General features: G+C 40.6%; 1 protein-coding gene across 2 annotated transcripts in view; it reads right to left on the reverse strand.

Moving 5' to 3' along the window:
• Positions 1-20,810, reverse strand: part of Adamts12 (ADAM metallopeptidase with thrombospondin type 1 motif 12) — a 402,762-nt gene that overhangs the window by 204,524 nt on the left and 177,428 nt on the right. For both annotated transcript variants that reach the window (XM_023707482.1, XM_023707481.1), the window contains exons 4-5: positions 1,896-2,092; positions 1,119-1,202 (exon numbers count right to left, since the gene is read on the reverse strand). In XM_023707482.1, the coding sequence (XP_023563250.1) occupies positions 1,119-1,202; positions 1,896-2,092 (281 nt within the window). The remainder of the gene's footprint in view (positions 1-1,118; positions 1,203-1,895; positions 2,093-20,810) is intronic.

Consider the following 20,810-nt stretch of genomic DNA (forward strand, 5'->3'; position numbering starts at 1 on the left):
TTTTTTGCTCCGAATGCCTTCAGGGCAGGTTTGGCTGGCTTGAGTTGTGGGAATCGAATGACAGCAACCTGTGCCTGACTGCTTTGTGGAAGCAGCCACTTAAAGAACTGAGCTAAGGGGCAGGTCCGCACTATGGGCCATTCTTATTGGGTATTGTCTTATTTTCATATTATTAAGTGTACTGATATGTGATTCCAACTATGCATATTTTGGAAATATTTTCCATTTTCAGTTCAATACTGAAGAACTCGCGATCGATGATGTAGAGTGTGCCCAAGGAGAGTTACATGGAGAGAAAACTTTCTCTCAGGCTTTCACAGAGAGCAAATTGGTCAAGCATTGACCATGACTCATCCACATGGCTGACACTGACAAAGGAGCTACAAAATACAGTACAGGGTTACAGGATAATTTCTGAGGGGACTTGATTGATCTTATCAGATGCAAAAGTTACATTTCTTGTTATATAGGTCTTGCTTTATCTTGGTCTTCACCATCCAGCAGAAAAGTATTAAAATGAGGTGTATAAAGTAAAGCCATATTAATATGCTGAGATCTAGTCAACAACTTCTGTAGACAACCCCCTACTATTGTGGACTACTGGACTGTGTTGGATTGCTTTGCTGAATTCAAGCACTTATACTATTTAGATGCCAATAGAATACCTACCTCTGACAGGACAGAACTGGAGAGGGGGGATACAGAGGTAGGACCGTTTTGTATTTGTATATACAGAATAGTTAGGACAGATGTACGGCTGCTTTCACTTGGTTCAGTGAGAGAAAGGATTTGTAGTAGTAGTGTTTGGATGGGATAGCTGGGCTGCTTCTTATACTGTGGATGACTGCTGAGACAATAACAATGTGCAATGTATTAATTATTGAAAATGTCCTTTTATTCAGCTTGGAAACTGCCTCATTGATATTTGTTTCTCAATAAAATAAAATACTGAAGAATTCTCAAAAATGACACATAAATAATGCTTTTCTTCTCTTTGGGCTTCTAAAAAATTATTTGGAAACCTCTCCCTTACTTACCAAGTCCTTTTTAGTGGAAAAAAATGAGGTAGGAAATGTGAAGATATACAGCAAGAGAGTGGAGGGAAAAACCTTCCTTACCTCTTCTTCCTCAAGGAGAATGAGTCGAACCACAACAATGTGAACTGCATTTCCAATGCTTGGGTTATGAAACAACCCAGTGACCTGGGAACAGAAATAGAAAACCCGTAACCCTCCATGAATAAATATATCTCCATGCTAGAGGGGAAAACAGCACTGCAATGCCTTACATAAACAGGGCATGAATTCTCAGCATAGTGCAAAGAAATGTAAGGTGTGCCTATAACTCAACCTTCATCTATGATATTTATTAAATGGCTAGCTTTCAAGATAACTGATGAGCTGTGTGCTTGAATTATGTATGCCTTTCTTTTCTTTGACCTTTTCCCTAACTCAAGGCTTCCCTGTCTTCTTTTAGCCACTTCAGTGAATACTTTTCCCCATTTTGATAAGACAGAGGTCCTCTCTGGGAAGACAGAACACGTCAGTGATCTAAAGAAGCTTAAATTTAAGAATTACAGTATAACTTCATCACGGTTCTCACTCTACCTTGAGGAAACCCTGTTCTAGCTCTTTTTGCATCAGATTATCAGTTAACATAAACAATCACTGAGATAAAGTCATACTAAAAGGACAGGATCACTTGGTAAGTACCAATTAATTGGAATTATGTTAACAATAAATCACAATATTTCCCATGTATATGCATTTCAGGGAGAGATTAATTTGTCTTCAGTTTCCTTCCTCATTCCCTTAAGGAATAGGCTCACATCTATGGGAAGAAGGGCATTTCTACTAACTTGGCCAGCCACCTCTCCCTCCCGCAAGCCTGCGCACCATGTTCATGATGGTGAGGATGTAGGACTCCACATTCTCACTCCCATGGTACTCAATCATCTTCGTGTCAGCCACCACCAGCGTCTCCACCCATCTCTCCTTGCTGATGGAGCGCCGGGAAAGGCTTCTACTGGGCAAGTTGTTCCGCTCCCACTTCTCTCGCCGAAGCTCCTGCTTCCCTGAGGTGCCAAGACTGTCTGGACACGAAGCAGAAGATAGTGGGATAGTTCTGCATATATGTGCTTCACATTATATCTTTAAGTTTGTAACAGTGCAGGCTAAAAGTATAATATATCTTTAATAATATATGCACACACTCTTCTTATATACATAACTGAAATAGAAGAGATGAATTTAAGTGAATATGGACAAAATAATTTGAGTCAAAAATTCAAAAAGTATTTCTTTACAAAGAATCATGAGCAGGCAGGGGAGATAGCTCAGGAGACAGCTAAGAGCCTACCTGGCAAACTCAAGGACCCGGGCTCAATCCCCGGTACCTCATGCCATGCTGGCCCTGCCCCAGGCACACTGAGCCAGCCACCACCAAAACCAGATATGGTGGTATTAACCTGTAATACCAGTGCTGGGTAGGCTGAAACAGGAGGATCACTACAAGTCCAACCTGCACAGTGAGACCTTGTAGCAAATACATTAATCATCATCATCATCTATTTTGTTAAATACATCTTTCACTTTTTAAAACAATATTTCTAACAAGATTGGGAGCTCATTTTCTTCTTCAAGTTATTCAATACCTACTGTGGGCAAAAATAGTAAACCACACTTTTAAGTGCCAACTCATTTCTCCTCATAAAGATTTGAAGTAGATATTTGCAAATGTAGAAACTGATCCACAAAGTGGCTGGGAAAATAACTTCCCTGAAGTCACATAGCCCATTCAGAAGCCCAGGAACGTCTCTGCCCCATGTCAATGCATTTTGCGTTATATACCCCACAGTCTCTTGCAGCTCCCATGGAGGAAACCATGTGTGAAACCAGAGAATATGTAAGCTCGAAAACTTCATTGGGTCCAGAGCATCCTGTCTTAAGCAGGCAAAAGAGAAATTGAAGTGATCCAAGGAGGGAGAGTAAATGATCAAGGGAAGTAACTGGTTTGTGCATGAAGGTTTGATATGTGAAGATCACCGTTGGGGAGACAAAATCCAAAGGAAGCTATACAATCATAGTGGGGGAAGAAATGAAAGAAGCAGCCTAGAATCATTCTCAGCATTCTATGACACTGTAGTTATGGAGCATGTCCTAACTGGAATGTGGTGGTGTAGGCTCAGAATACCTTAGGGAGTTGGAGAGAGATGAACTAACTCATTGGGGAGTGGAAGAGGAGAGACAGCTGGACAGGTGATGGAAATACAGTGACTAGTTCTTGGAAGATTCTCTAAGGAGTACAACACACTTTTGTGTTCCCCTCATCTTCACCCTGAAGTTCTGGTTGGGGCAGAACACAGCGGCCAAGTGGCAAAATTCATATTCCCTGCCTAATTTCTGTTCTGTCCACCCAACCTTGAGCTGACCACTTCTGATGGGGTAATGAAAGTGCAGTGGCAGACAGAAACACATAAATGACACCTGGGATTTGGAGGCAGATATTTTTACATCAGTGGGCACCGATCAGGATTGTTCCTAAACATCAGGATCTGATGTTGGGTGGTGTAGGGTGGGTGGTCTAGGACTTATATAGGATAAGCAAGCAGGAAGTACAGAGACAGAATGGTTTGTCAATTGGGGATTGGTTTATACAATGCTCATTGTAGTGATCAGCTCTTTCTTTGAGACAGAAGCAACCAGAACCTGGGCAACTAACAAACTGAAGCATACTGGCTGGGGGTCATTTTCTGTAAGACTCCCACCAGCCTAGAGGCATCTTTTCCTGTTGGAAAGTTCTTTCCTATCCTGAGCTGAGCCCCCCCTGTAATTCGCACCCACTCAGCATCTAGACCAAGCCACTGTCTCAGTATGCTCCACAACTAAAATTACCACACCCTCCCCCAGCTCCAGTGCTCTTTAACTGGAGGACTGAGTTACACTGATTTGCTATATGACCTTTTCTGGATCCTACATTACACTGTCCATGTGAAGATAAAACACATTAAGTAATATTGAAGAAAGGAAGGAAGGAAGGAAGGAAGGAAGGAAGGAAGGAAGGAAGGAAAGTAGGAAGGAAGAGCTCTATCATGACCCCATAGGGATATCTCTCCCTTGTGTTCTGGTCCCCACAAAGGCACTCCAGCTGGCTGCAGCTGGCAGAGATTATCCAATACATAGTCCTTTCCTCAAAATAGGGTCCTGAGCTTAGGCTACTTTCCCTGGTCTACATCTAAGACTTTTCCAGTCCTCGCAAGTACTCAGATAACTAAGTTTAGGTACTGGTATGAGGCTAGCATGGATGAAAAGTTACAAGAAATAAAAAGGTAATTTCTGTTTCCCTTAGCCCCGTCTTTCTCATGTCTCCTTTATTCTCCTCTGCTTAATCTTTTACCTCTCAATATTGAGAAAAGAGAGTGACTATGAGATGAATGTTTGCATCTCACCCAAATTCATGTCAGTGCTCTAATCCTCAGTGCAGTAGTAGTTGTAAATGAGATCTTTGGGGGTAATTAGGCTTACATGAGAGTGGGGATTCTGTCCTGGAATTAATGTTCTTACAGAAAGAAGAAGCACCAAAATCTCCCTTTCCCTCTCCTCCCCCTGCCTCTTCCTTTCTCCCTATCTATGTGTGTAAGAGCACAGCAGAAACCTAACCATCTGCAAACCAGGAAGAGAGTGCTCACAAACACAAAATCTGCCTAACTTCTGATCTTGAGGTCTTAATCTCTACAAATCTGAAATCAATTTCCACTGTTTAAGAAACCCAGCCTATAGCATTTCATTACAGCAGCTCGAGCTAATGAGACAAACGTTTATTTACATTTAAAGGATATAAGTCCATCGAATTACTTTCAGTTTTCTAAGTTACTCATATATATATATATATATATATATATATATATATATTGCTCTTAAATTTGTCAACAAAACCTACCTTGAGGGCTTGACAAACGTCAGGTCCCATGCTAAGCACATCACAATTCTATAATAGAAGCTTAATATTACCACATGGCATTGTATAAATAAAGAAGTTTATGCTCAGCTACATTTGGTAACCTTCCCAGAGTCTCACAGTAAACAAGATCCTAGATCCAGTGAAGTCTTTCTGTTTCTACAAGATCAGCCAGGATCATACATAGCACTTACAAAGAGGTTCTACTCAATCCTTTTGCAATCATGAAAAAGACTTTCACCCTTGTAAAGCAGCTGATCTTTTTATGGATTATTGAAGATGAGCACATGAAAACATCATTATCAAGTTTCAATTAATTCTCAAAGAGAGAGACATGAGTTCGATTGCCCACAGTGGCAGATGTTCAACAGGCATTGAAGATTTTGAAACAGGCCCTGCTGGGACAGAGTGGGAAGAGAGGGTTGTATTTGTCAGCGTGGATCCTGTTGTGTTCTGATGCAGTTGCCACAGGTTTGACAGAAACGTTCCTACTGAGCAACTTTTGGAAGTCAAAGAAGCTGGCCCTCCATATTTACCTCAAAAAGTATGAAAAACAAGTCTTCCCATCCTTCAGAGAAGGTAAGGTAACAATCCTGATGGTAAACCGTCTAGTGTACTCCCAGATCTCTGTATGGACACATGCAAGTGCACACACACACACACACACACACACACTTTGTGCATAGACCCTTCTCTGGCTTTGGGCATGCCTTGACTAGACATCATACTGCTGTACTTTTCTGCCTTGACTAGACAACATACTGCTGACATGAGAGGCTCTCCAATTTGCCTGTAAGCAGCTGTACACTTTAAACAGCCACAGACCATTTTGTTTCTTCTCTTCCCCAACCTTAACCAAGGCCCGGCAACAGTGACATCCACTAAATGTCTGATGCACATATGAAGGAAAAAAATGAAGATTACTCAGAACTGAGTGATGGACTGCCAATAAGGAAGACTTACAAGAGCTGGCTATTTGTCCCATGTGATGACTTGTTTCAACTAGAGAATTCTCCACACTGAAACTGAAATATCTGCTGCAAGGAAAGAAATCTTGTCTAATGGCCAGTTTATGGAAGGACAATTTCCAGTGTTGACCAAGGACTGCCTTTCCTATATCTGAATTTATGTCCAGTATCAGCTCAGATGTCCAGGACAGCCCTGTTCACTTACAGAGCAGAGGGCCTAAAGATCTAGAGGAAATATGATGTAGTGAGTATTTTTCTTTCCCATAATGCTTTAGGTAGTTCCTCAGAAAGCTCTCTCTCTCTTAGAGCTTTCACAAGCAGCACAGCTTATGCCTCAGCTCATTCTTCTCTACAGACAGATACAGATAGCTCCCTGACAAGGCTGTACAGAGGAGCTCTACTTAGTGCGAGGGAGCAAGTAACCTCAGATAGTGGTACATGTTCAGGGGTGGTTTGCGGCATGCCAGCAGCTTCTAGCACGAACAATAAACTGCCTCTTTTGCTAATACAATTTCTCAAGGTTCTGTCTCTTATCCTACCTCTACTCTGGTCTCATTGGGATTCTCTTCTGCTGCCATATACTAGATATTCAATAGATCTGGAAAAACCCAAGGATTATTACCAATTTGTTCAAGAAAGACCACTCACTGGAAACAGGGCATTAATCTATCTGCTCCCTAGTTCCAGGTTCAATTTCTCCTTATACGGCCATATCAAGGTAAAGATTTTCCAGTCCATATTCTGCAGCTTCAAGAACAGTAAAACCCAGCACCATTTCTTGTACCTTCAGGCAGAAGGTTTGCAAAATATAACCACTCGGCAGCAATTCAGCAATACAAACGCCGACAGCCACCAGTGATGGAATGCTTACCCAGAGTCCAGCCTATGTTCACCACATTTTGGAGCCAATTACTTATCATTTAATTATTATAGTAATGATACAAATCAAGTTTTATTATTACCCTCTTAAAACAAGGAAACATAGGACAAGGCACTGCTTCTCTCGTGTAATACAGACAAGTACCCCTCGCAGAAGTCCTGACCCAGAAGTGGAAGCTGGAGAGGTGGGACCAGGAGCAGAGAAGGAGAACACCTAAGGCTGGCAAGGTCTGGCTTCCTCCTATCCCAACCCACTGTCAACAAGAGCTAATTCCCCATTTCTGGGGACTGACCTGAACAGTTACCAGAGCTGCTTGTAAGCCCTTCGACCTTGGAAACCTGTTCTCACCTCCGCCTTTATCTAATAAAGAATCCACACTAAATTCTTTTTTTAGTATTTACTTCTGTTGTGGAAAACTCTTCAAATAAAGAATATGCAGAAAATAAGGAAAAGAAAGAGCCTCAGAGCTGCTGTGATCACTGAGTGTGGCAGATGGCCCTCAAGGGAGAATTCCAAAAATCACAGCATTAAGCCACCAGACGGTACGATCTCAGAAGGTCCACCTAGCTCTACTGCCCTCTGGTTGAATGAACGTACGTCCTCTCTGCCTCCATGTAACTGTCGAGACTTTGCGGCTAATCCACACTTTCAATCGAAGTCCCTTCTAGGCAGGCAAAACACTATGCCCTTTCCCAGCAGCCAAATAACAATGCTGGTGTATGTATCTGACAACAGCTGCAGCTAAGAAGCCAAAGAAATCAGTGTCTTCAGGTCAATTTTGGGTAAATTTGCAGTACCTCAACCAGAAAGCTTATTTCAATCCAAAAAAAGTTTACTTCCTTCTCTGTTAACCCTAAGTATTTTTGCTCTTGTATAGTAGATTTTCCCTTTTTCAAAATGGGCCACTGTTTAAGTGGATACAGCTGTTTTTAAAGATAAACAAATGAAGCAATAAGAGTCTAACAATTGGCAACTAGTGAAAAAAGCTTCTAGTTTCCGGCTACTCGATTATGGCCTCTCCATTGCTGAAAGTCTTCAGAAGTCTACACCTGCAGTAACCTTTTATGTTAGGTGGGCAATGTCTGCCAGGCTCCTACTGAGGACCTCCAGATGGCACTATACACACACTTTTTTCTCTGTTTTTGTTTGGTTTTCTGGTGGCAATGGGGATTGAGCACCAGGGTATGGGACTTCTCAGTTACTCATCTCATCAACTGGCCTCCAGGGCCTAAGTAGGATTAACACCTTCCCATATCCCTCGGAACATGAACATTCTGGTCAGTCACTGTTAGCTCGGCAAGATACCAATAATCAAGCTGAAAGTCAAGAGCAAAACAGAAAGACGACTTCGAGCTAATCAGAGAAGTACTGCAGAGACCTTCAGCAAACCTCTGCCCTGTCCTTCAGCATTAGCAATAATTCCACAATGATAAATCTTCCTTTTTAAAACAGATATTAGGGATCATATTTATATGTAGGAGCATAACATAAATCTCTTTCTCTCTCTCTCACACACACACACACAAACACAAATAGATAGATAGATAGATAGAGATATATATGTATGAATATTTTTAAAGGTCTTTGCATCTAGGAGTAACTTCATATAATATATCTAACTATAGGCCTATCTATTACATAGACAATAATTATAGTCAGCAGATTTCAAAATGGTGTGATTTTCTCTCTCTCTCTCTCTTTCCATTTTCCCTTTGTGGAGTAGTTTTTGTTGGCTAGTTGTTTTACTTAGTTTCTAGTGCACCTTTCACTGAGGGTGACATTTTTCAGAATTTCAGCTTTATGCAAATGTCTGCCTCTAGCTCTCTACCTTCTATGGGCTCAGGAACTTTTCCTCGGTCTGCTCCACAAGGATTCTCTAAGCTGAAGCTCGGTGCTCCAGAGGAGCTATCTCTTCAGTATTTGGTTTACTGCTGACTGAATTCTCCAATATTTGTCTTTTTCCTTCTTTTTCTTTCTTCCCTCCTGCTTCTCCGGCTATACTATCTGTATTTAAAGAAAAACACTTTTTTTTTAATCTAAAACTTTTAAGTTGTCCACCCTGGAGGAGAGGGGTAAGGGATTTTGCAAAATATGTCCTCTACAATATTTTTTCTGGAGTGTGATTAAGACATTGTATTTACAAAATCATGTATTTACAGAAACACTTTTCTGAAAGTAGAAAATGCTATAACAGATATAGTTTTCTATTATAAGAACTTGTTCTCTAAATAGTATAAAGGTACTAAACACACCACTTTTTCTTAGTCAAGTAGAATATCACAAACCTGACAAAAGAATTTAGGGCAAGAAAAGCTCAGGAACCATAAATCATAATCCTGGGGAACTTTATTCAGCTGCTTGTATGGCTCACTTTTCTTTTGTGACAAGAGCCAAAAAGAGACTCTGTGGTTTGCTTTCTTCTGGCAAAGGTCAGAATGATATTGTTCTTCTTAGGAATTGAAGATAGCGTTTCCTCTATTAACAGAAGCAGCAAGTAGGATGGATTTCCTCCTGCTGTTTCATTTAATTTTCTCCTGCTTGGGTCAGTTCAGAGGCTTCGATAGCTTCTCCTTGTGAGGGAAGATTTGCAAGGGAAACTGGCCTGTGGCTCATTCATCTCTGTATTCAAGACTCAGCAGAAAGCCCGGATGCTTTTAAGCATGCAATAACTGCTCCTCGAATGAGAACATGGGTTCATGCACTTACTGTTTTGTTTCTATGGGTGGGACAATATATAAAGCAGTGTGAAAAGGAAAAATGGCACTCATATTCCAATGAACCCAATCTGTGTTTTATCATTTACTGATCAGTATATAATCTCTTCTGGACCTGAATTAGGATGGGAAGAAAGATGATCACTCCAAGATCCAGCCCTAGCCCAGGCCAGAAAGTCCCCAACCACAAGTAACTCACACTGGCTAAATAGTCATACGTTTTGCATCTAATGCACTACTTTAAGCAGTAATGAAAATGCTAATTATTTGATGAAGAAGTTTCAATAAGAGTTGGAACAAATAGATGTGGAAGCTATTGGACTTCTCGGAGGGCAGAAAAGCAAAGCCGACCACAAGCTCCACAAGGGTCTACTCCTGAGAAGCCTGCCAGTAGGGCGTTTGCTGAAGTACAAGTTCTGAGGTGAACAGTACTAATGGGGCCCACGAAACAGACAGGAACAAGGAATCCAGGAACCCAAAAGGCATTTACATGAGTGCATTTGAGGACAAAATCTCCTGTGTGGTGCAAAGTTGAAAGGAGTATGAGGGGAAGTGGCTGCTTTGTGATGATTCTGAAGAGAAAGTTACTGAAGAAAAGGACTTTGTGAATTCTCTTTGTTCTTCTACATCTCTTACATCTACTTCTTACCTGCTGTTTTCTAAGAAATTAGAGAGCATGTGTATCTTCCCTGTGAATGTATCAGAGGTGAGTCTTTTTTTCCTTTTTCTTTGTGGACCCGAGGATTGAACTCAGACCCTTGTGCTTGCCAAGCAAGTGCTTATTCTACTGAGCCATCTCCCCGGCCCCACCTGTAAATATATCAAACAGGCCTGGCCAACACTGGTAAAGTTGATGACAGCAAACAGTCTTTTACCTTATTTTTTAAAGCTACTGGATATTACAGATCTTTCTAGGATTTTATATAATAGTGGGATTTGAAATGCTGAACAACCATGTTAATTTTTAGAATTCATTGTCCTGCATAGAGACAAGTGACATGTTAGCTCCTGAGAACAAACTTGTGCAGGTTCTTGATTGAATTAGCCCAAATGGAAGCTTTTAACCCTTCTGGGTTTATAACAATCTTTTGTGTTTGCTTTTTAAAATAAAGTCCTTGTATTTGTAGTCTCCATATTTTGAAAAAGTCATCTTAAAAAATAAGAAAAATGAAGTGGTAATTGTTTACTCTGGAAAGTCTGTGGAGATTACAATTAAATCACTACTATGCTGTTAAAAAAAAGAAAAAAGATGATCACTCCACAGAAGCTGGACATAAATCACCCAAAGTGCATATAGACTCTGTGATACTCTCGTATTTGAAAATGCTGAGCTATTCTGCAGACAGAGCCAAGATACAGGGCTTTTCACAAGGCTGGTAACATGGTGAAGATACCCTGTTCCTTCCTCACAAAGGATGGACCAAGGTGGGCACTGAGTTCTGGTGACGACCCATGCCAGTGTTAGGCAGGTCCCTGGTATTCCCTTCTCTTTAGCTCTCTGCTTATGGAGTTATTGCCACAATAAGATATTGCATTTCAAATATTGCAATGTCAACGATCAGAAGGATCTGGAATGTTTTAGTGGTGATGCCTTGTGACAGAAAGTCACTTATAGACCTTGACAGGGCCACAATCCATGACATCTGAGGCTGTAGCTCAAGTCAGAGACAGGCTCTGATGGGAAGTCTAAGTTGCACAAATACAGAATTGACCCTTTCCCTGCTTTCTTCATGGGACCTTTCATTCTTTGAAGAGATGAGCCCTTCAGCACTACTGAGCCAAATGTTAATTTAGCCTTTCATTTCTCCTTCACAAACTCCACTGTTGCTCATCACATTCCCCTACCTCCAACTCCGAGCCCTCAAAACAGGATACCAGCAACAAACATATTCACACATCAGAATTAGGCAAATTGGGGCCAGCGAGATAACTCAATGGTCTAAAGTGCCTGCTTAGCTCCTGGACTAGCTGGGTGGTTCTATCCTCTACACTCTCTGCAGGGATTGCAGCTGCAGGGTTTCACCCCAGGCCTGTATGCCAGGCCTGAGCTGAGCCTGGAGGAGACAAAGGGGAATAGGTGGGAGAGGCAGCTAGGACTGGGTGACGACCATGGGCCTGGGCTAGGACTGGGTCTGGGGGTTCCTGGAACGTGGCAGAAATTTCTACTCAGCAGGCAGGGTGCGGGAGGTGCTGCGGAGTGGTGGGGGGTGTCCCGAGGGGGTGGAAGAGGGTCTCATCCAAGCTGCGCCTGGGCTGGGACCAGTAGTAGATCCTGCTGGCACAGGGTAGTGGGAAGCTCTCCCACACACTCACCAGGCCTGGGCTAGGACTGGGTCTGGGGGTTCCTGGAAAGTGGCAGAAATTCCTGCTCAGCAGGCGGGGTGGGGGAGGTGCTGCGGAGTGGTGGGGGATGTCCCAAGGGGGTGGTAAAGTGCCTGCTTAGGCAAGTTTAGGCAGCCACAGGGGACTGCAGTTCAATCCCCAGCATCACATGCTGTGCCAGCCTCACCTTTAGGGTGGACTGAGCTGGCAAAAAGATAGGTAAGTTCTATTTCCTCAAAGAAATCTTTTTCTGTGAATAAGGTCCTTTCCTGACTCTAAGGGCCAAGAATACCCATGAAATAACAAGACATTCCCATTTCAGCTCTGAAATGTCTGGGAAATTGATTAGAGAAAGGGGGATTGTGGGTGTTTTATCTTTTGTCTGCTTTACTGTATTTTCTGTATACGTTATAGGTATGTGTAAGGTACAAAAGTATTACTTTTATAGTTAGAAAACTAAATTTAAACATATAGTGAAGACTTTCATTTTATTTTCTTCACTATAATTTTATAACTTAGTGGCAAAGGTTTTATGAATTTCTTTTCCAACTCTCTTATTGATCTTTTAAAGAAATTAATGAATATCTGCTTTCCTTAAACGCCTAAAAAGCGAACATGTAATAGCCAAAATAACGATTAGAAAATACAAATATTGGTATTTAGGCTATTTATTCATTTGTGGGTTCTCCATTTATGTACAATTTATTTTAAAAGACAACATTTTAGAAATTTGAGAACAGATTTGTGGCGGCCAGGAATTGGGACAGAAGGATCAGGGCAAATGGAAGGGAGGTGGGTGATCAGCATGATCATCCCATGGGCAGAATGGTCCAGTCTCTTGACTGTCAGTGGACACACAACACTACACAAGTGATAAAATTATAGAGAAATAATTACACACTCACAGTGGATTGTGTTGGTGTTAACTCACTGATTGTGACATTTTATTGTCATTTTTGAAGACATACCATTAAGGAAAACTGGGTGATGGCTACAAGGGATGTCTCTATTGCATCTTATAACTCTGTGGGTCTGTAAGTATCTCAATAAACTTTACAGTTCAGCAAAGCCTACCCTCACTCCCCAACTCCTGTCTGGGTAGAGAGGCTCATCATTGTCACGTTGACACACAGGGCCCCCTGGCTGCATTTTCTGTGTGAGTCCATTTAGCACCAATCATAGCAACCTCTGAAGAATGGAGGTGAGGAAGAAAGAGCCAAGATAACACTAGCATCTATAGTATGGTCATGCATTTTGAAGTATGTAGATGTGTGCATCAATAAAGTCAAATGAACAAGATAAAGTTAATCCAATATAGCCAGCCTGTGTAAGGACCTGGCTGGACGGTCACCTGTGAGGGTGGTTTCTCCAGGATCTGCTTTCCAATATCTGACCAGCTATCTGGCCAGCAAAGCATCTTTCTCCTATTCTGGTTGCCCTAGAGAGCCAGGATTTCTTTGTTACTTACTATGGTAGATGGACTATTGGTCAGCTGCCTGACTACTCTCATTACTGAGTGTGACTCAGTGAATTCCATCTCCATCCAATACAGATCATGAGGGCCAATCAGTGCTCACGTCCTACCTTTGAGCTTACCCTGAAGTTTGGGGGTGCATGGGAAATGACATTGACAGCACAGCGCCCACCCCAGCACCCAGCCTAGCATACCCCTGTTGTAAGTCATTCATATATTAACTTCTAGAATGACTGAGAAGCTGCCCTTAGATCTTTAAGGTGTGAAATCTAAAATTAAACTAAATAAATATGATCTTCCAGATGAGAGAAAATGTTCTGTGAGATTGCTTTGAAATAAAATGGGAGCAAACCCCAAGCCTTGCCCTTTCAAATATCCTTACATCTGACAGGCAAGTAAGAGCACAGCCTAAAGTCCTTGGTTCCTTACAAATTGGAGGTTTAACTTGTGAAGACCCACCTTGGGGATACAAATCACATGTGACCTGCAGCACAATTTCTTTCCCACAGGCTATCTTAAGCCATTTCAAATTGTGGAGATTTAGATTTGAGGCAAAAGCCTGATGTCCCAAGAGAGCAGGGAACACTGGACTGAGCCGGAGGAGGGTTGCTGTCTGTTTGCAAATTCCCGGCAAGCTGGGACCCAAGACAGCAGATAACAGCTTCTCCTGCAGGCGCCCTGTCCTTGGATTCCCTTGCTTGAGATGTTATCGGCTAGCATTTGTGTGAACCTAGTATTAGGCAAATGGTGGAAGATAATAGAGAGAGTAATTTGCATTCACTTAGGTAACTATGCACATTCCTTAGTCTGCCTTTACCCCTCAATAAAAGTGAGATGCTTCTGAGGCTCTGGGCTCACTTGGAGAGAGACTAATCTCAGTGAGACCTCTGAAGCTACATTCATCTGGTCTTCTCGTCGTTTCTTTCAGCACCGACCCGTAACATACAACACAAATGAAGGTGGAAAATGCCCACAGATACAAATCCTTAAATACCCTGTCATTTTCCTTTTTCAAGGTTCCTACTAATGTCAGCTGGAAGATGAGAGACAAGCCCCCACAGCAACATTTATAGAACTCTAGTGGTGGTAAGTAGCTGGCTCAAATGGATTTTCTGGGTATTCTCAGACAGCTAAAGGACTTAAGTCTTACCTAATATATCCCACAAAAGATCTTTTGTTACAACAATGCTAATTAACTTCTCCTAGAGTGTTAAGAAGAACAAAGCTTAACTAATACATGACCGAGAAATCCTTCTGATTTCTTAAATGTGTTGCTTTCTCTCTTACCTTACAGGTCCCCCCACCCCCTACATCTATATGACCCAGAGGGCTCTTTACTTTCCTATTCATCCCATTAACTTCCATTCTTTTATCACTTGATTAAGACAGTGTCTTCCCAATTTCTCTACTGTGAAGTTACTGTTTATCTTTTTGTAGTAAATGAGCATTTTATGAGAAGATAGGTTAAAATTAGAAAAAGATCATCTATCTCACCATAAACTTGCTTGCTAATATTAGCAATACTAGTGATTTTTGCATTCAGCAGTTATTGCTTTGTCAAATAGCACTATTATTTTCTTTCTCTAGAATTTCATCTACATGTATTAGTTGAAATTCTGCCATAAGAAAAATGTCACTTGGGGCCAGGGAGATGGCTCAGTGGAATAAGTGCTTCCCTGGCAAGCGCAAGGGCTTGAGTTCAATCCCCAGTTCTGAAAAAAAAAAAAAAAGGCGCTCCATCATAACATTTATTTATAACAATAGGGACAAATTATAGATATATTCCATACATTCCACAAATTATAATGCAGGACCAGGGATACAGCACAGAGGTATTAAGCACTTGTCTGCCAAGTACAAAGTCCCAAGTTTGATCCCCAGTAGGGCATACAAACAAAGTAAAACACACACACACACACACACACACATACACACACACACACACACACAGAGATTATAATGCAAAGAGCATAATTATTATTTTTTTTACTTAGATGGTCTCAGGTGTGGCCATTGGAGTTTTCTTAATGTTGGCTGTGTTAGGTGTACACTGAATTATAGGGTATTTCAGGTCTTGTATATTTCCTGACAAAGCCTTGGGATCAACCACTTTTCCTACAAACCTTATTTTAGTCTTTTAGGGAAATAATATTAACAACCAAGTTGTAGGTGATAGAAATGCTTTCTACTGAGGTATTACTGTTTCTAGGCCCTCTTAACAGAGACAGCTAGGAAACACATTTACATCTATATCAATTTATTTATATATGCTCATGTCTTATGAATATGAATACCATTGATATCATTGATTTTAATCTAAAGGTTTTATTTTAGCCTTTTGAATATTTCTGTACTGAGAAATGTGATTTTTATTGTTTACAAATGTTCAGTTTCTTGGTCCTCTAGGACATCTAGTTTTAAAATTTCTGACTAATGCTTCTACTTAAAAGAATTCACTAGCTAGAGTACAACATTTATGTACCTTTACTATGTTAAAACACTGTTTTTTAAAGTGAGTTAAGGGCTGGGGAGGTAGCTCAGTGGACTAAGGGACTGTTTAGACAAGCTCAGGGACTTGGATTCAATCCCCGGCACCACATGCTGCACCGACTTTCCCCATCCTCCCCTCCCCTAGGTACACTGAGCTGGCCACCAAGACCAATCTCAGAGCTGGGGAGGCAGAACACAGGAGGATCACTGTGACTCAGAGTCTGAGCTCTTTAGTGAGACCCTGTAGCAAATACATATAGAAAAGAAAGAAAAGCAGCCTTCTAAAGTTAGCTTGGTTAGCTCTTTTCTACACTGTATTAATGTTATAATACAACTAGATTGATTTACTACTGCAGGTGTTTCATTTTGACTCCACCCACAATCTGGCTTATTTTCATTTATCTTTTTTAAAAATGTGAAACATGACTATGATTCTTAAAGTCAGAATTACACATGAAGGTATCCTAGAAAGAGAGGACTACAAGATTATATCGCTAAGAGTAATTTAAAATTTAGAGCCATAATTCAATCAATTTACCATAAAAACAATATTAAAAAGAAAAAAAAAGCAAATATTATCTGCAAAACAAGCAGAAGATTTTTTGAGCAAAGCATATAAATCAAGGCATACAGTCTAATCCCAGCTGTTTGACACTGGGAAAATCATTTAAACTCTCTGAGGCTAATTCTTAATTTCTAAATTGGAGTTAAGATTGTGTGTTCTTAGGCAGATGCAGCAGCTGGGGTTCCATCCCTGGTGTGAAGTGCTGGTCCCACCTACTGGGTGCTCTGAGACAGCTATTGAGACTGGGCATGGTGGCACGTTTCTGTAATCCCAGCATTTGGGAGGCTGAAAACAGGAGAATCACTATGAGTCCAATCTACTTAGTGAGACTCTGTAGACCCTGTAGACCCTATACTAAATACAATAAAAAGATTGTGTGTTCTTGTCTTATCCCAGAGCTGTTGTGGTGACTGAAGAGTCTGATATGTAAAAGATCCCTGTGTCTGTGCGCATGTGAAAGATTGGTAAACCATGCTATCCTCAAAGGTTTGCAAAGAAAGATAAAAAACCCTGGAGAGTCAGTAGTCTGCTGGTCTCCTAGTCAGATCACGTTGCTGCTTCTCCACTCACTTTAACAGCTCAATTATCCTAAGAAAATCTGAGAATGTGTATGTAAAATTAATCCCAAGTCCAGATTCCTCTACTGGAATGTGATGCTAAGGAAGTAGAGATCATAAATTGAATTTCATCACAAATGATTCCAGGAGCTCATTGTGGTTCATTTTTCTGATCCCAAATTGCTAAGTTTTCCTTTGAAGCAAATATGTATTCACTGAGCATCTCTTGGTGGGGTCTGTACTTACAATGGAGGAGACAGCAGTAAGTAACAGTGACATGGCCCCCGGCCCCATGCTGCTTGGAGTTTGGTGCTGAAGACTTAATTCACAGAAATTAGACAAATCAATAAAAATCTAGAGGTTGTAACATGTACTATGAAAGACACAATAGGCTGCTTAAGTAAACAGTAGGGTAAGGGAAAATGTCTCTCAATAAGGTGACCAGGAAAAGCACTTTGAAAGGATGCCATTTAAGCAGAGGCCTGGAAGATAAGAAGCCCATTTGCAGATATACAGAGAGTGTATTCCAGACACAGAAAAGAGCAAATGCAGAATTCTAAGACAGGATAAAGTTTAATGCATGCTAGAAATTATCAGGAAGACTGGCTATCACATGATTAATATGGGGGGAAGGAGCCTGAAACACCACCCTGAACACGAAACACAGGTCAAGATAACACATGGCAGGCAGCGCATTAGAAATGCTATGATCATTCTGTCTCTTTTCATATGCAGTAAAGATTCCAATAACAACTTTGAAGTATCAAGTCCTATTCCCACAGCAGCTCTGTCATAAGCTCAGGAAACAATGTGCTTCACACCTACATCACAGCTGGGATGGTGACCTAGTGGATGCTCAGGTTATCTTAAAGGTTTAGATCTCAAAGTTTTCCCCAAAGCCTCAGGAGTTCAGGTGGGGTTTTCTCAAGATGATCAAATTATTGGGGTTCTCTGTTCAACATATCTAGCTACATCTATTGGGGAGTATTTAGCTGAACATACTGCTAGGTGCTGGCATAGTAGGTTTAGGTGGTCAATGGAGGTATGCCTTTGGAGGATGTGTCTCTTACTGGCACTCTTGGCTTGTGTTTTGTTTCCTGGAAGCCATGAAGCAAACAGCTTTACATCATCACACCTTTCTGCTATAGTTTCTACCTTTGAACCAGCTGAATGTAGACTGAGTCTGGTCAAACCATAAGCTAAAGTAATCTTATAATCCTTCCCTGCTTTAATGTGCAGGTATTCAGGACACTGAGCCAGCAATAGGACCAGCCACCAACACAGCTCCCTTCTAGCCACAACTGCAGTCTTCTCATCCAAATTACACACAGCTTTCCAAGGCATGTTGCCATTGATTGCCCCCAGGGGTGACAACCTAGAACAACCTGGCCCTCTCACTAGATAGCACAGAATTTTTACAGCTGACTGGCTGTTTTTACTTCCCTTTCAATTATTATTTTGAAACACAGACAAAACATTTTTGGATCCACAAATGACTCAGGAAATTCTAAGTCATAGCCCTGCTGAGCTGCAGCTGGCCCAGCCAGGTCTCTGTTGCTCAGACAGGCTGGGGTCCTTTCCAAATCTATAACAGAGTCCAACTTCCCTCCCTGCAACCACTGCCTTAAAGCATAAAATTGTATCAACAAATACAAAAGCTACATCCTGTCATAGAGAAAAAAATGCACAATTAATGTCAGTAAGTAAATATGATCATTGCTGTTCTCACTGCCCTTCTGATGAAAATGTCTACCAACAAAGAAAACCCCAGATCCCAATGGAGTCACAACTGAACTGTACAAGAAATTTAGAGAAGATTTAATGCCAACACTTCTCAAACACTTGAATGAAATCAAAAGGATAGCAATTCTCTCAAAGTAATTCATGCAGGTAAGTATTACTCTGATACCAAAACCAGGGAAAGACCCAACCAAAAGAGAGCTATATAGGCCAATCTCCCCCATGAGAATAGATGCAAAAATCCTCAATAGAAAGTTAGCAAACATAATGCAGCCAATCATCAAGAAGATTACAAGGGCTGGCAAGACAACTCAGTGGACTAAGTGCCTGCTTAGTCTAGCACAGGGACTGGGGTTGATCTCAGGCACCACATGCTGTCCAGGCTCCATACTCTGAACCAGCCACCAAGGACAGGCATGGTGGCACATGCCTGTAATCCCGGCAATGGAGAGGCTAAAAACAGGAAGATCATTATAAGTCCAAGCTACATAATGAGACACTCTAACAAATACATTTAAAAAAAATTATATATCACAATCAAGTGAGATTAATCCCTGGAATGCAAGGATGGTTCAATATTTACACATGAAATACTCCACATCAAAAAAGCCAAAGAAAAAAAATCACATGATCACCTCAATAGATGCAGAACAGGATTTTGACAAAGTCCAACACTCATTTATGATAAAAATCCTACAGAATTATCAGAATAGAAGATCTTTTCCTAAACTTGATAAATGCCATATATGACAAATTAACAGCCAATATCATACTAACTGCACAAAAATTGAAAGCCTTCACTTTAAAATCTGAAATAAGACAAGGACATCCACTGTCAATACTCCTATTCATTATAGTTCTGGAAACATTAGCCAAAGAAATTAGACAACAAGGCCTGGGGAGATGGCTTAGTGGAATAAGTGCTTCCCTGGCAAGCACAAGGACCTGAGTTCAATCCCCGGTTACACACACACACACACACACACACACACACACACACACACACAAAAGAAATTAGACAAGAGAAGGAAATCAAAGGAATAATGATTGGAAAAGAAGAAGTGAAATTATCATTATTTGTAGATAACATGATTCTGTATATAGAAGACTACACAAACTCAACTAAGAGACTTCTGGATTTAATGACCAAATTCAGTATAGCAGTATTCAAAGTCAACATTCAAAAAACAACAGCATTTCTATACACAAACAACAAATGCACTAAGAGAAAAATTATGAAATCATGCCTTTCACAATAACACCAAAAAATTGAAATACTTAGAAATCAATCTCACAAAAGAAGTAAAAGATTTATACAGTGAAACTAAAATACTCTGAAAAAAGAGATCAAAGAGAATGTCAGAGAATGGAGAGATATTCATTGCTCCTGGGTAGGGAGAATCAACATTAGGTAAATGATCATGCTCCCAAAATTATTATAGAGATTCAATGCATTCTAAATTAAAATAACATTAGTATAACTCACAGATCTAGAGAAAAAAATTCTAAAACTCATCAGGAACCAAAAGAGACATAGAATAGCAAAATCAACCTTGGGAAACAAAGGCAAGGCAGGATGAATCACAATCTCTGACTTGAAATTATACTACAAGCCTACTGTGATAAAATCAATATGGCAGTGGCAAAAAAACAGACCTAAGTTTCAGTGGAACAGATTAGAAGACATAGATGCAACTACAAACACACTTAGCCACCTTATGTTTGACAAAGGGACCGAAATGTTAATGGAGGAAAGACAGTCTCTAATAAATGGCGCTGGGAAACCTCACTTTCCACATGCCAAAGGCTAAAACTAGACCTATGTTTATCACCATGGATTAAACTAAGGTCAAAATGTATCAAAGATTTAAAATTAAAACAGAAACATTAAATCTACTGGAGGAGAGAGTAAGTAGAAATCTTGATGATACAAGGCTAGCTAGAAAGTTCATGAACAAAAACCAAACTGAATGGGAAATACTTCAAAGAATCAACAACTGAGTTCTCATAGTTTTGAAAAGTTTCTACATATCAGAAGAAATCACCAGAAGAGTAAAAAGAAAACCCATGTATTGGGAAAAAAATTATAATAGATTGTCCCTGAGACAAAGGACTTCTATGTAGAACATACAAATATTTTTTTT

Source organism: Octodon degus, unplaced genomic scaffold (genome assembly GCF_000260255.1).
Source record: "Octodon degus isolate 3935 unplaced genomic scaffold, OctDeg1.0 scaffold00293, whole genome shotgun sequence".
Taxonomy (NCBI): Eukaryota; Metazoa; Chordata; class Mammalia; order Rodentia; family Octodontidae; genus Octodon; species Octodon degus.